The following is a 15,414-nucleotide window of genomic DNA, read 5'->3' as shown; positions in this document are numbered from 1 at the left end:
GCCTACTGTCAAGTTATTAGTTTTATTGATAACAGGTAAGTATAGGGTTGCCAACTGTCAACTTCATTATGGCAAGGGTCTGGGAGTCTTCCCCTTGAAAATGTTCTATTTCTTAGATGCAATTTCCTGCCGTTAATGCATTTTAACCTCCCATGTCTTGTTTCAACTCAATATGGAACCTGTACTTTTATTTTTAAATATAGGACATTTAGTATTTCAAGGGATGTTTGGCAACCCTAGATAAGTAAGAGCCATATTTCAGCGCTGTGAATACTTTCCGGATTGACAGTAGGTAGCAGCCATAGCTTCCTCTGCCCAAACATCACATTGCTCCGCTAATAGTAGGCATATGGCTACTTATTACCTCCGCCAAGGAGGTCATGTTTTCGGTTGTGTTGGCTTGTCTGTCTGTTTGTTTGTCTGCTTGTCTGTCTGTCTGTCAGCAGCATAACTCAAAAACCAATCAACAGATTTGGACGAAACTTTGTGGAGTTGTTGATAATGATCCAAGGAAGAAGTGATACGATTTTTGTGATGATCTGGATCACAGACCGGAACCAGGACTTTTTAAAAAGATTATATCAGCAGGATAACTCAAAAATCAACCAACGGATTTGGACGAAACTTTGAAGAGTTATTAGTAATGACCCAAGGAACAAGTGATTAAATTCTGGTGGTGATACGGATCACGAACCGGAACCAGGACCTTTTTAAAGATTCTTCACCAATGCTGGCCTGTAAATCTAGACGCCCCTAGTGACCACAAATTGAATTGCGGGGGCAAAACATTCCAATTTGTAACTCCACAAAAAGAAGGGCAGAAAGACTTAAGATGAAAATAGGGTGTAGCATAGTCAAATGTTCTATCAAGCAGCTTCCTTGGCGGAGGTTTGCGGTCTCTGAGTGCTTCTAGTTCATAAAGCATTCTTCCAAAACATCTCAGCACTCTGCCATGACAGGACATGTAGACAACAGCACAGCACGCCTCAATGAGGGGCCATCAGGTCTGTACGAAATTCCGAATTGGATGAATTTGAATTCAAAGTAATGCCATAATAGGAACACTAGTTGGTGGTGTTCTATGTTCTCTCAATGGGTGGTGTTGTAGCTTAAATTCAAAGAAATTCAAGGTAATGACACCACCTAGTCTTCGTATTATGGCATTACTTTGAATTCAAATTCATCCAATTCGGAATTTCGTACAAGCCTGGTGGGCATGTGGACACAGTGTTCTGCTATGACAGGGAATATGGCTTCTTGTTCATAACATAATTACTCTTCAAAAACATCACCGCTCAGCCAGTAGAAGGCATACGACTCCTTAATCATATTAACATATTCTTCTTGTCCTAAACATCCCATCACAGCATTTTGCCATGACAAGGCTATGTGGCCAACAGCACAGCACTCCTCTATGACAGGACAGGACATGTGAGACGCAGCGAGTCCCAGTCGTCACGCTCTCCTCTCTCTGCCACTTTGATCTCTACATCAAGCCTTCCTCTGCTCCGCTCTGCTCCGCTCCGCTCTGCATTCCTCTGTATTGTGTGGCTTTTATGGGTGACCGCAGCATAGTGTACTGTACCAGGCCTGTGGTGTGCACGGCATTACAGCAGGACTGGACTTGACTGGCAATCTGGCATAGTGGGCATTTCCCGGTGGGCCCCCGCACCCTTGTGGGCCCCTATTTTAAGAAATGTAAATATGCAAAATGTATATATATATATATATATATATATTTTTTACAATTTCTGAAAATAGGGGGCCCACCGGTGCTAATTTCGAGGGGGGGGGGTTTAACCCTTCTTTTATCCTCAGATTTAGGTTACATATCCGTGATCCTTGGGGTCATTTTGATCCCAGCCATTTAAATGTCTACAAAATCAGTAGAAGCAACATTTTGCACATTTTCACCCGTTTATGCCTCAGATATTTACTGTTGCTCTGTTGGGGTCATAAAAACCCCTGTAGATAAGTCCTAGCACCCCCACGCACCAAAAGAACTAATCCATGACTAGGCGAAAATGTGCAACAACTGCCCAAAGTTGCCTTGCATTAGTTTTGGCCCTCGTCCACATCATACATATTGTTAGTTATAAGAGCCCTAAATAAAGCAAAATGTTATGTTCTAATTAATTTATGTTCATGTAGTTTACATAATCTAGACAGATTGGAATATGTATTAGGAAAGTATGGATGTTCCATTTATGTTTAATACACTTAAAATAATGTGGGGTCAAATTGACCCCAAGGAACACAGATGTAACCAAAACGTGTACAGCACTTAGGGAAAACATTTTTGTGGAAATTTCACTTTTTTTCACATTGACCCCATATATTTAGGAAAAGTCATCAAATATGAAGCAAAATAATTATGTACATCATGTATTTTTCAGACGTTAAACATTGAAAGGGGTCAAATAGACCCCAAGGATAACAGGAGGGTTAAGTCAAAAGTGCCCGGTCCCCTATTTCTCCCCCAGTCCTGCCCTGCATTACTGTGCTGTACTGTATGTCTGCCTCTGCATCGCATTACTGTGCTGTGCTGCATGTCTGCCTCTGCATCACATTACTGTGCTAAACTGCATGTCTGCCTCTGCATCGCATTACTGTGCTAAACTGCATGTCTGCCTCTGCATCGCATTACTGTGCTGTGCTGCATGTCTGCCTCTGCATCACATTACTGTGCTAAACTGCATGTCTGCCTCTGCATCGCATTACTGTGCTAAACTGCATGTCTGCCTCTGCATCGCATTACTGTGCTGTGCTGCATGTCTGCATCTGCATCGCATTACTGTGCTGTGCTGCATGTCTGCCTCTGCATCACATTACTGTGCTAAACTGCATGTCTGCCTCTGCATCGCATTACTGTGCTAAACTGCATGTCTGCCTCTGCATCGCATTACTGTGCTGTGCTGCATGTCTGCCTCTGCATCACATTACTGTGCTAAACTGCATGTCTGCCTCTGCATCGCATTACTGTGCTAAACTGCATGTCTGCCTCTGCATCGCATTACTGTGCTGTGCTGCATGTCTGCATCTGCATCGCATTACTGTGCTACACTGCATGTCTGCCTCTGCATCGCATTACTGTGCTAAACTGCATGTCTGCCTCTGCATCGCATTACTGTGCTGTGCTGCATGTCTGCCTCTGCATCGCATTACTGTGCTGTGCTGCATGTCTGCCTCTGCATCGCATTACTGTGCTGTGCTGCATGTCTGCATCTGCATCGCATTACTGTGCTACACTGCATGTCTGCCTCTGCATCGCATTACTGTGCTGTGCTGCATGTCTGCCTCTGCATCGCATTACTGTGCTGTGCTGCATGTCTGCCTCTGCATCGCATTACTGTGCTAAACTGCATGTCTGCCTCTGCATCGCATTACTGTGCTGTACTGTATGTCTGCCTCTGCATCGCATTACTGTGCTGTACTGTATGTCTGCCTCTGCATCGCATTACTGTGCTAAACTGCATGTCTGCCTCTGCATCGCATTACTGTGCTAAACTGCATGTCTGCCTCTGTCCTGCATTACTGTGCTGTACTGTATGTCTGAGTCTGCATCGCATTACAGCTCTAGTGCACATCTGCCAATAATCAGCAAGTCTATTTGTGGGTTCAGACACAGTGTTTGTATGTGCACAGTGCACAGTGCACACACACACACACACACACACACACACACACACACACAAATACAGTATGTGTACAGCAGACCACCGCCCACGCCCACGCCCCCGCCCCCTCTCCCATCACACACACACACACACACACACACACACACACACACCCACACACACACACACACACACACACACACAAATACAGATATCCAGGCCCACACACATAACACATAACACACATCGCAGGCCAGCTCAGCCGTACCATGTAGTTCAGGGGTCAGGAACCTATGGCTCTAGAGCCACATGTGGCTCTTTTGGGAACTGTATATGGCTCTTACTTATCTAGGGTCGCCAAACATTCTCTTGGAATATGGAATCGTCCTGTATTTATAAATAAAAGTATGGGTTCCATATTGAGTTGAAACGGGACAAGGGAGGTTAAAAAGTGTTCAAATGCAGGAAATTACATCTAAAAAATACAAAATTCCCCCAGACCTCCACCATAATGAAGATGACAGTTGACAACCCTATACTTACCTGTTATCAATAAAAGCAATAACTTGACAGTACACTCTAAACTTGTTGGGCTTAATTGAAATACATGCTTTTGATTGTATTTAGTATTTTTAAAATGGTATGGCTCTCGTGAAAATTTCTTTTTAAAAATGTGGCGTTTATGGCTCTCTCCACCAAAAAGGTTCCTGACCCCTGATGTAGTTGATAGTGTTCTACTGCACACACACACACACACACACACACACACACACACACACACAGAAATCCCTTCTCCCATCGCACAAAAAAACGTGCCCCCGCGCACACACACACACACACACTCAAACTTCACACACACACACACACACACACACTCAAACTTCACACACACACACACACACACACACACACACACACACACACACACACACACACACACACACACACACACACACACAGTCCCCCCGGCCGTCCGTCTCACCCGTAGTGTGTACTAACCCCAACTCCGATGAAGTTGGGACGTTTGGTAAACAGTGAATAAAATCAAAATGCTATCATTTTCAAAACACTCAATCTATTCATTAGATGGAGAATAGTGAAAAGACAACATATTAAGTGTTAAAACCGAGAAAAAATATTGTTTTGGGGGACATATGTACTCATTTCTAATTTGAGAAATCCAACACGTCTCAAAAGAGTTGGGACGGGGACAATAAATGGCAGCAAATGTCGAGGAAGACTAAAAACAAAACAAAAGACAACACTTAACAGTTAAATACATTAAACGATGAGATGATTTTATATAAAAAACAGTGTTAATTCCTATCTTGGACATGATTTCACCAGCTTAAATGGTGGGTGTATTCCTTGTCATGTTTTGCAATGTTTTCCTTTCTGTAGTGCTTACAGTGTGACAGGTCTTGACCAAAAAACCCACCATTTTATCACATGCTGGTCCTTATGATGGAGCCAAACTGTTAAAACATAGTAGAGAATGCAATTTGACCTTACTATGTGGCAGTAATCGAAGATCTCCCTTCAAAATATAATGCATGAGTGGCTTTTCATGCTGTTTAAAACCCATTTATACAATTCAGCACTGTATTTAACTCTACAGATGAGTGAGAACATCTTAACCAATGCACTACTGCATCCGCATGCCATCATGGAGGCTGACTTTTGAAGCTAGCACTAACACAAGTTGGATGGTCCATTTTCACTGTAGCACAGGATGTGCAATGCTCTATTATTGTCAAAAAGAATGGACTTCTACAACTTCTGCTAACTTCTGTAAGCAAAGGACAGTTTCCCATGTCTTCTGGGTCTATTTCAAGTGAGCTCAGGTGCTTAGGAGAATGTTAAACCCCTGTGTCATTTTCATGCATTAAGCATTCTTAATATGGTCAATTTTTAATAGCTCTAGCACTCCAGGAATTAGAGTGAGACTACAGCCAATATATATTTCATGATGTCATGAACCTATACAATGATTTTATTAACAAAAATATGTCTTATATACACTCAATCGTGGTAAATCAAAGGGAATTCAAAAATGTATGTAATAACTATGGTAATTATTCCCTTTGCATCTTTAATTCTGAGTGACTCAGCCTCTCTGTGATGATCTTATACCTGGACACCTATATTGTCCGTCAGTACAATTCATTTTGAAATGTTCTTCTTTGTTGTTTTATCTTATTTGGATGTTTACTAAATTTCACTGATCCCCGTCCCAACTCTTTTGAGACGTGTTGGATTTCTCAAATTAGAAATGAGTACATATGTCCCCCAAAACAATATTTTTTCTCGGTTTTAACACTTAATATGTTGTCTTTTCACTATTCTCCATCTAATGAATAGATTGAGTGTTTTGAAAATGATAGCATTTTGATTTTATTCACTGTTTACCAAACGTCCCAACTTCATCGGAGTTGGGGTTTGTAGTTGATGGTGTTCTGCTTCTCGTACTGCGAGACGACGAGGGTGAAGGTGTGTGTGCATACGCATACAAACACACACACACACTCAAACTTCACACACACACACACACACACACACACACACCCAGACACACTTCACATAGATGCACACACACAGACTCACACACACACAAATGCAGAAATCAAGGCCCACACACATAACCAATCGCCGGCCAGCTCAAACGCACCATTTTGTTGTTGGTGTTCTGCGCACGCATGCACGCACGCACACACCCCTTCTCCCATGGCACAAAAAAACGTGCCCACACACACACACACCAGATTGTCATCATGCTTTAGCGTATTTGTCGCATGCTAGTGCATTCAGCGTGCTGGTGTGACGCATTTTGAAGTTAAAGCGTGCTCCTCAACGCAAAGATAAAGCGCTTTCATGCACTTTTGACACGTGACGAGGTTTGCACAGTTTTCCCGCCGTGTCTGCGATTTTGTTTTGTCACAGCGCATTTCTGTTACTAAACACAAATATGCTTTGCTGTGCCCTAACCAAAACCACCCCTAAACCTAACCTGTCAGTAAAGCAATGTTTCTGCTGCTTTACTTTTGCCAAGAACAGCGAGATTAGGCGAATTTCTACCTAAATTGTGCCTAAACCAAAACCATCCCTAAACCTAACCTGTCATTAGGCGTTGTGGAGCGCGACTTAACTTGAAAATGCGTATTTGACACACGCGATAGTGGGTTCAAATCAGCGCGTCATAGATACGCCTATGCATGATGACATGTTGCACACACACAGCCGTCCGTCTCACCCGTAGTGTGTAGTTGATGGTGTTCTGTTTCTCGTACTGCGAGACGACGAGGGTGAAGGTGTGTGTGCCGGGGCTGCTCAGCTTGACCTTGGTGAGGTAGTGGGGGCTGTTGATGCGGATGCCGTCGATGTACGGAGGAGGGTCAGCTGGAAACACACACACACACACACACACACACACACACACACACACACACACACACACACAAACAAAACGCAAAGTATAACTGTCTATACTGGGTGCAAAACTGGGGAAAGGCGGGTGCTGACCTTGAGTACACACACACGCACACGCACACACACACACACAGAGGCAAAAACACACACACACACACACACACGCACACGCACACACACACACATGCACACACACAGGAAATGAAAGCAGCTGGTGTGTGAGGTGCTAATAGCAGGCTAATACACCAATAGCACATGTGGGCCACATACAGTGCCCATGGGGGCCCGGGTTCGAATCAGGGATGTTAACCGGTAACCGTTTAACCGATAGTCAACCGGATTATCAAGGTGGGGTTCCAGGTATGTCATCACGTTGGGGGAANTCCCCCAGGATNCTAAGGTTCTACATAGACTCCTATGAGCCTGTGGAAACCCCAACGTGATGTCATAATGGTACATTTTCTTAAAATGGTAATAACCTGCAACCCCACCTTTAACCGGTTAAAATTTTCACCGGCCAACCGGTTGTAATAATAATAATAATAATGATAATAATAATTTCATCCCAAAAAACGATAATTTTGAGGTTTTAGTACGATAATTCGGCATTTTCCATCTGACAACAGTGGCTGGACATGGCAGGTCCTGTCTGCGCAGCAAAAAAAAAGGCTTATGTGAAAAATAAAATGTAAAAAAATCAGTGCTGTGCATATCAAGCGTTTGCATAGAACGTTGTATAATTTAAGATTACCGGTTTCAACGTTTTTTTCAATTTTCGCCATCCCTAGTTCCAATCCAGCCTGGCTCATCTCCCAACTCTACCAGAGATTCTTTAAGTATAGAGATATGCCAACATAATGGGTTTCTATGGGCACCTAACATGACCAGGTTCCGGTCTGCCTAAAGGGCCGTGTCATAATGCTTCTACAATGAATAGAACAGTCCTTAGGTCTGCCTAGGTCTGCCTAAGGGGGGCCATAATAGAACCAGGAAACAATGGGCCAATGGAACCTCTCTCTCTCTACTCTCTCTGACTCTACTAGAGCCCATCTCTATCTCCTTATCACTTCCTGTCTGTTATCTATTGTCATGTCAAAATAAAGGCACAAAAATCAATTTAAAAATATTTATATATATATATATAACAAAATACTCTTCTTAGTTGGTGTTTTAAAATGAATCTCTTACTCTTACGCAGGAGAAATTGTCAAAGCACGTTTTTAAAAGCAAAACTTCACAAAAATCTTGTGAGGGCCTTGCCACTCCAGGAATGAAGTCGAAATCTGTTCCTGATTTACCATTCTGGCACACGGTTTACAAAACATATGTGCGTGATGGAAAAGTGTACACACACACACGTTGACTTACAACACAGAAAGAAGAGAGAGAGAGAAGAAAGAAAGAGAGAGAGAGAGAAAGAGAGAGAGAGAAGAAAGAAAGAGAGAGAGCGATGGCAGGAGGAGGATGGCCGTAAGAGAGAAAGAGAGAGAGAAAGAAAGAGAAAGAGAGAGAGAAAGAAAGAGAGAGAGAGAGAAAGAAGAGAGAGAGAGAAGAAACAAAGAAAGAAAGAAGAGAAAGAGAAAGAAGAGAGAGAGTGATGGCAGGAGGAGGATGGCCTTAATTAAAGCAGCAAGACAAACTCGTGCTAGTTGGTCGGCCGGCCACAGGTGTTGGCCCCCAGGTCATCAGTTCCTCATGTAGCCCCTACACACACACACACACACACACACACACACGCACTCACACGCATGCACGCACACAAATACATGCACACACGCGCGCACACACACGCATGCACGCTAAAACATGTACACACGCACACACACACACACACACTTTCTCACACACACACACACACAACACACATTTTCACACGCACACACACACACACACACACACACACACACACACACACACACACACACACACACACACACACACACACACACACACGCACACACACTTTCACACGCACACACACACACACACACACACACACACACACACACACACACACACACACACGCACACACACTTTCACACGTACACACACACGTGAACACACACACACACACACACACACACACACACACACACCAAAACTCACCGGGGTAATACACTTTCTTCCCATCTGTCTTGTAAACCACTAACGTGATGAACTCCCGATTTTGTGCAAAGTCATCCTGAAAAACAAACAAAAAACAAAAGACATGCAAAGTCAAGACTAATGAAGTCCACACACACCGACACTAAAATAATGAGGAGAGGAAACAACACTTCAGAGACACACTGTTTTTATGAGCTGCTTCACTTCAACAGATTTATTACGGCCGTTATTGGGGATTTCTACACACGTGCAGCACTATAAAATGCTATATACGCTCCATATGTTACTGCAGTGCCACACAGAGAGCATCTCTTGACGCTAGAGAAAGGAGTCATCATGTATCCCTTAACATGTCAGCCATTACATCACTATTTGGAGACGTGGTCATAAATCATGGAGAAGGTAGATGGAGATAAAGATGGAGACCATAAAACATGATCTTGCTGCTCTCCAACCTGGTCGGTGATGCACCTCACGAGAGGAGTCAGAAGTATGGGCACAAAACACAGAAAGTGAGGTTAAAGTGATACTGTCCCATTTTTGCAAATAAGCTTATTTTACACCTCTCAACACCAGTTAAATGATTGAGTTTTACCGTTCTCCTGTACTTTCAATCGTTCTCTGAGTATGGCAGTACAAATTTTACCTCTAAGCTAGCAGTTAACATTGAGTCCTATGAGACCAGTTAGCCGCCAGCTAGGTAAAACTCAATCATTTAACTGGTGTAGAGAGGTGTACAATAAGCTTATTTCGAAAAATGGGACAGTATCACTTTAAGCTTCAGAGACGCGTGAGGCCACAAGCGCAGGTCGAGTTAAGGGTGGCAGTTAAGATAGTGGAATGTACCCATGAGGCCTATACCAAGACTCTGGTTCAGGAGGTAAATCACCTAATAGAAGAGCCTGGAGTCTAGGGCTGCACAATTAATCGAAAAATAATCAAAATCGTGATATAATCATGATATCGAAGTCGTGATTTCAATCATGATTTAATCGTGGCAATAGTGACCTACTTTTGAGAGCGTCCTTGAAGCCAGAACATATTGACAGGCTGGTGTTTCTGGCCAGAAATCTGTTCACCTTAGTTTCATGCTACTGCCTTTTACATAATTATTACAATTCATTTTATTTTGCTCATCCCGTATATAATTAATTCTTGGCTATATATCCTTTTCTTATAAATTCTTTAAAAAACCAGCAAAAATCAATAATCGTGATTAATAATCGTGATTATGATTTTGACCCAAATAATCGTGATTATGATTTTTTTCCACAATCGTGCAGCCCTACTGGAGTCCTTGAGAGGTAAATCGGACTCCAGGCTCTTCTATTAGATGATTTAGCTTTTAACTTAAGCTGGTTTACTCCTTGACTTCGCTTCTTAGTTCACCCCCCCTTGGTCTCACCCACCTTGTCTGTGATGTGTCTTGTGAGCAGCACCCAGACTGCAGTGCCCCCTTGTGGGCAGGAGACCTCCAGCTTGTACTGCGGGTTGTTGGCCAGGCTGTAGGCGTCCTTCACCGGGCCCAGCTTAGCATCCCAGCTACTGCACACGGGAAACACGCCAGCAACACGCCAGCACAAACACACTCAGGCACTCTGGTTGTGCACAACATGGACATGTTGACATCACAAAAAAGCTGCTAATTTTAGCGATGTTGTCTGAGAGTAGATTAGATAGGCTAAGCCTGTATTGTCTCTACAGGACAAAAATTTGTGGGGACATAAGAAGGTGTGATTTACAATGAAAAAACAAATCAGACAAGACGTACTGTAATAAAAGACGGTAAAATAAATGTCTCTCAAGTGCAGCTGTATTAAACTTAGGACTGGACACAATAATACATGAATACTGGGTGTGTCAAATGCAAAACCCCAGAGTTGTGAGCACAAACAGTCCCTTCTCTCCACCCACGATCCTCCTACAGTACCCCCACGACCCCCCTACAGTATCTCTGTAGACTAGGGACGGGAAGATTCACCGATACGTATCGGAAAATCGATACGACCTGTACGGTACGGTTGCATCGATTTGCCAACGTCTGCATCGGTAAGAAACGCAAATAAAATCGAGATACATCGTACCTTGACTGTCCGCATCGGTACAAATCGGATAATATCTCGTAAAACTTTTTAGAAACTGTCAATTTCAGGATTTGTTCTCGTGCGCAACGCACATCATCTTGCTCTGATTCAGACCGCCTTTCCATCTCTATTGCGAGGAGGCGTGACCAAGCAATCAGTATTTTCCTTTGAGTCAATGCGGCGGGTTACCAGCAATGCGGAGCACATTTTGTTGTCACATACAGCGAGTTTTCTGGTCATCCGGTGACTTTTTAAATGAAAGTTTCTAGCGACCATCTTCTACGAGTCTGGAAGACGTGTGGAGAGAGTACTCGCTTCACTATTTGAGATGATAGGGTAGTCTACCGTGCGGCACAAACAACAAGAGAAAGTTGTCTGCCAACATGCTGCAGTTTCCGAATGACAGCAGCATAAGCATAGTCAGCGCACGAGATACAAAAAAAAAACATAACCGTGTTGGGAAACGTTACAGAGCCCGTGCATTCGTGTTAAGTCCATTGGTTATGCAGTAAAAAAGAAGTGAAGTCGCTAAGTTGGCATCATTGCTTAGGACAGGAGCCTGTTATACAAGTATTTAGCTCTCGTGCTGGACACACACAGTCTGATTTGCTGCTCGTGCAGATTGTCCGTGAAGTTTAAAAAGTCCCGTTGAAAAGTACACTATTCCAACACCTCAGTCCAGTACGCACGTTATTTCCCCCTTCTGATATTAACCCCATTCCCAACATCTACTTAGTAAATTGTTCTAATTGGGATCAATTGTGGTTGATAAGTTGGTCAGAGCTTACCTATAACATGTCCAGGTCAATATTCCAACATGATCAGAAGCTCTGTGGTTTTCTCATTTTTATTTAAAAAAGAGATATAGCCTACTGTAATTGGCATGGTATTCATTGTATTGTGTATTTTTTTCATTTTCTCTGCTCAAAGCAATGTGCCCAAGCCAAAATGAGTTCTCACTGCTCTCTGTATGTTTTCCAGTATAGGCTAGGCCTATTTCAAAAGTAATATGCACAGCCAGGGCCGCTGCTAAGGTTTTGGGGGCCTAGGCATAACTGGTCAGGAGGCCCCCTCATAAGTAAATACTACTACTGCTACTAATAATAATGCTAATTACTGTATTCACAATTACAGTTTGTCTGAAAAATGATGGCCCTTTTGATAACTAACAAAAATGTTTTCAAATGTACTGAAATATTTTTTCATGATGTTTTTAGTCAGTCTCAATTTAGGAGGTCACAATTTTGGAGGCAAAGTGGTTGAGGTTCTAAAAGCGCTCTGTTTACTCTGCTTATGCCTAACGGCAGCCTTGGGCACAGCCTTTAATATCAATTTGATATTTTAATCTGTTCTGTATCGCATCGTATCGTACCGAATCGCACTGCATCGCATGGCATCATAATTGTATCGCGCTATATCGAACTGCATCGCAGTAGGTAGGAGAATCGTATCGTATCTTACCACTGGTAATTTCATGAATCGTGAATGTATCGTATCGTTGCCATGTGTATCGAGATGCACATCGTATCGCTTTGATGATGAAGATTCCCATCCCTACTGTAGACCTTTTAGGGGGTCCCGGCCCCCAGCTTGGAGACCACTAAGTGAAGCCCAGAGTCGAAAGCACTGTACCTGTGTATGCAAGAGGACTCTTTAAACAGTGCAGGGTTCCAGAGTCGAGAGCACAGTAGAGTACCTGTGTATGCAAGAGGACTCTTTAAACAGAGCAGGGTTCCAGCTGAGGTAGATGACATCATAATACTGGCACAGGTCCTCCCATATGATCCAGAACACACCTGCAATGCACAGCAAGCAAAGGGTTAAAAACATGTGGTAAGGTACGAAAAAAAAAAGAAAAGAAAAAAAAAAGTCAATTTCAACCAGGATTTTTTCGCTCCCACTTCTTTTTTCATTTCTTTTGCGTAACGTTTCAGGTGTTTAATTTCCTTTTGTCCTTTTTCTATCTTGTCATTTGGTTGTTACGTTCTGCTGCCCCGTCAGAGACTTTTGGATGTGCAGGCTTTAACCTAGTCCTTAACACATGCTGTGCATTACATTGCAAACAGCGGACCAGGACGACTACTCATAACTAAGGCTCATAAAACCCTCTCTGACATTTCTCCAAGTTATCTTCCAGATCTGGAGGAAAAAGGAAGATGGCGCTTAAAGCACCTGCATGTCAAAAACTGCATTTGCATATGAGGGTTCCTGCTGGATATTTGCAGCAAATCATCTGAATTCCCCAAAGGCATGGTTATTTAATATGGGGAAGGGCAGGCTGTCATTCTTTTAGGTTACTGAACATGGTCCTTAAAGCATTAACATTGGTACAGTATACAGGGGTTGCACAAAATAATGGAAACACCTGTCATTTTAGTGTGAAAGCTTCCTCTTGCATCCACACTTAATCCTGTTGGATGTGGTTCATCCTTCTTGGTGGTATGCAGACATTACCTTGGATACTGTGGCTCTTGATACATCACAACAACTTGCTGTCTCGGTCAAAGATGCAACAGTTACACGCGCACCAAGAAATTCTCCTTTTTGAACTCTCTGATATGTCACACATAATGTTGTGTGCATTGCATAATTTTGAGCAAAAATGTGCTCTTACCCTGCTAACTCAACCTTCACACTTCACTTTACTGGTGCAATGTGCAATCAATGAAGATTGGCCAACAGGCTGGTCCACTTGAGCCATCAAGACTTCCTACACTAAAATGACGGGTGTCTCCGCTATTTTGTCAAACCCCTGTATATGGTACTATGGTATTGGTATTGGTATGGGATGGTCTAGTAGGCCACCATATTTGTGTAGGATGGTGGTCAGAGTAGGTATTGCAACTATGCTGCTCATTGAAACTGTGCTGCTTATTGCAAAATGTGATGTACTTCAGTATGTTTCTAGTAGGACCAAAGTACAGTAAGTTTTGCAGCTAAAAAATATATTTTTCTGGAAATTCAAAATGACGGATCCCCATTTTCATGTATGAAAAGTGCAATTTTCCCAGTCATAATGAATACTCAGAATTTGATGGTAGTGGTAAGTATTTGTTAAAAAGGTAACAGTTGGAAATGGGCAGCATGAAGCCTGGAAATTAACTACTAAAAATTAGAGATGCACAGGATCCAAGATCCGGTTCCGGATCTGGCAGGATAATAGGGTTTTTCACAGGATCCGGATCCGGTTCCAGGATCCAGGATCCGGTAGTGGAGGCTTTTCAGTCAAAATAGTTTGAGCCAACGTGATAAAAAGGGCCCACGTGTGCGAGTAGGCTATGTGTTTCAAATCTTTCTAGGATCCGGTATCCGGTTTCGGATCCGGCAGGATCTTAAGCAGTGGATCCAGTATCCGGCAGGATCCTAAAAATCAGGATCCGGTGCATCTCTACTAAAAATATTATAAAGTGCACATTTCAGGCTTCTGTCAAGGCCCGCATTTCTTACCGTTGTCAAACTTCTGTGCCATCTTGGGGTCGAAGTTGAGGTATTTGAGGAGGTCTGGGGTCCAGTTCTTCTCGTCCCTCTCGCTATAGCGGCCTTTCCACCTCAGATGGCTCCACGGGTTCTTCAGCTGCAGGAAGCGCTTGCCCTAATCACACACAGTGGAAAAGGTAGTGACGATTCAAGTTCATACTTTACAGACAGTGGAAAAGGTAGAGAAGATTCAAGCCCATACTTTACAGACAGTGGAAAAGGTAGTGACATGATTCAAGTCCATACTTTACAGACAGTGGAAAAAGTAGAGACGATTCAAGCCCATACTTTACAGACAGTGGAAAAGAAAGACATGATTCAAGCCATACATTTTGTTATCGTTTTAATTGATTTACTATTGTTCTACTTGATTTGTTATTTTAAAGCAACTGAAACTTTAATTGTGTAACCTATATGCTGCCACTTGGTCAGGAAGCCCTTGCAAAATAGATTTGTAATCTCAACGAGTCTATTTTCCAGGTAAAATAAAGGTGGTGGCAACTCCCCCTGAGGAGACTGGGGCAGAGTGTGAGGGGCAAGTGTGCGGAGCAAGGGGGCGGAGGGTGAGGGGGCAAGGGGGAGGACGCAAGGGGGTGGAGCGTGAGGGGGCAGAGGGTGACGGAGGGGTCGGAGGGCGAGGGGGCGGAGTGTGAGGGTGAGCGAGCAAGGGGGTTGAGGGGGAGGGGGAGGGGGTGGAGGGCGA

General features: G+C 43.2%; 1 protein-coding gene across 1 annotated transcript in view; it reads right to left on the bottom strand.

Moving 5' to 3' along the window:
* The window catches only part of capn7 (calpain 7), a 58,737-nt gene that overhangs the window by 18,770 nt on the left and 24,553 nt on the right, over positions 1-15,414 (bottom strand). The window contains exons 13-17 of the mRNA XM_063198515.1: positions 14,682-14,826; positions 12,931-13,030; positions 10,560-10,695; positions 9,151-9,226; positions 6,868-7,013 (exon numbers count right to left, since the gene is read on the bottom strand). Of these exons, the coding sequence (XP_063054585.1) occupies positions 6,868-7,013; positions 9,151-9,226; positions 10,560-10,695; positions 12,931-13,030; positions 14,682-14,826 (603 nt within the window). The remainder of the gene's footprint in view (positions 1-6,867; positions 7,014-9,150; positions 9,227-10,559; positions 10,696-12,930; positions 13,031-14,681; positions 14,827-15,414) is intronic.

The sequence above is a fragment of the Engraulis encrasicolus genome, chromosome 5, assembly GCF_034702125.1.
Source record: "Engraulis encrasicolus isolate BLACKSEA-1 chromosome 5, IST_EnEncr_1.0, whole genome shotgun sequence".
NCBI classification, from domain to species: Eukaryota; Metazoa; Chordata; class Actinopteri; order Clupeiformes; family Engraulidae; genus Engraulis; species Engraulis encrasicolus.
The sequence above is the reverse complement of the archived record's forward strand: the minus strand, read 5'-3'. Positions and strand labels throughout refer to the sequence as shown.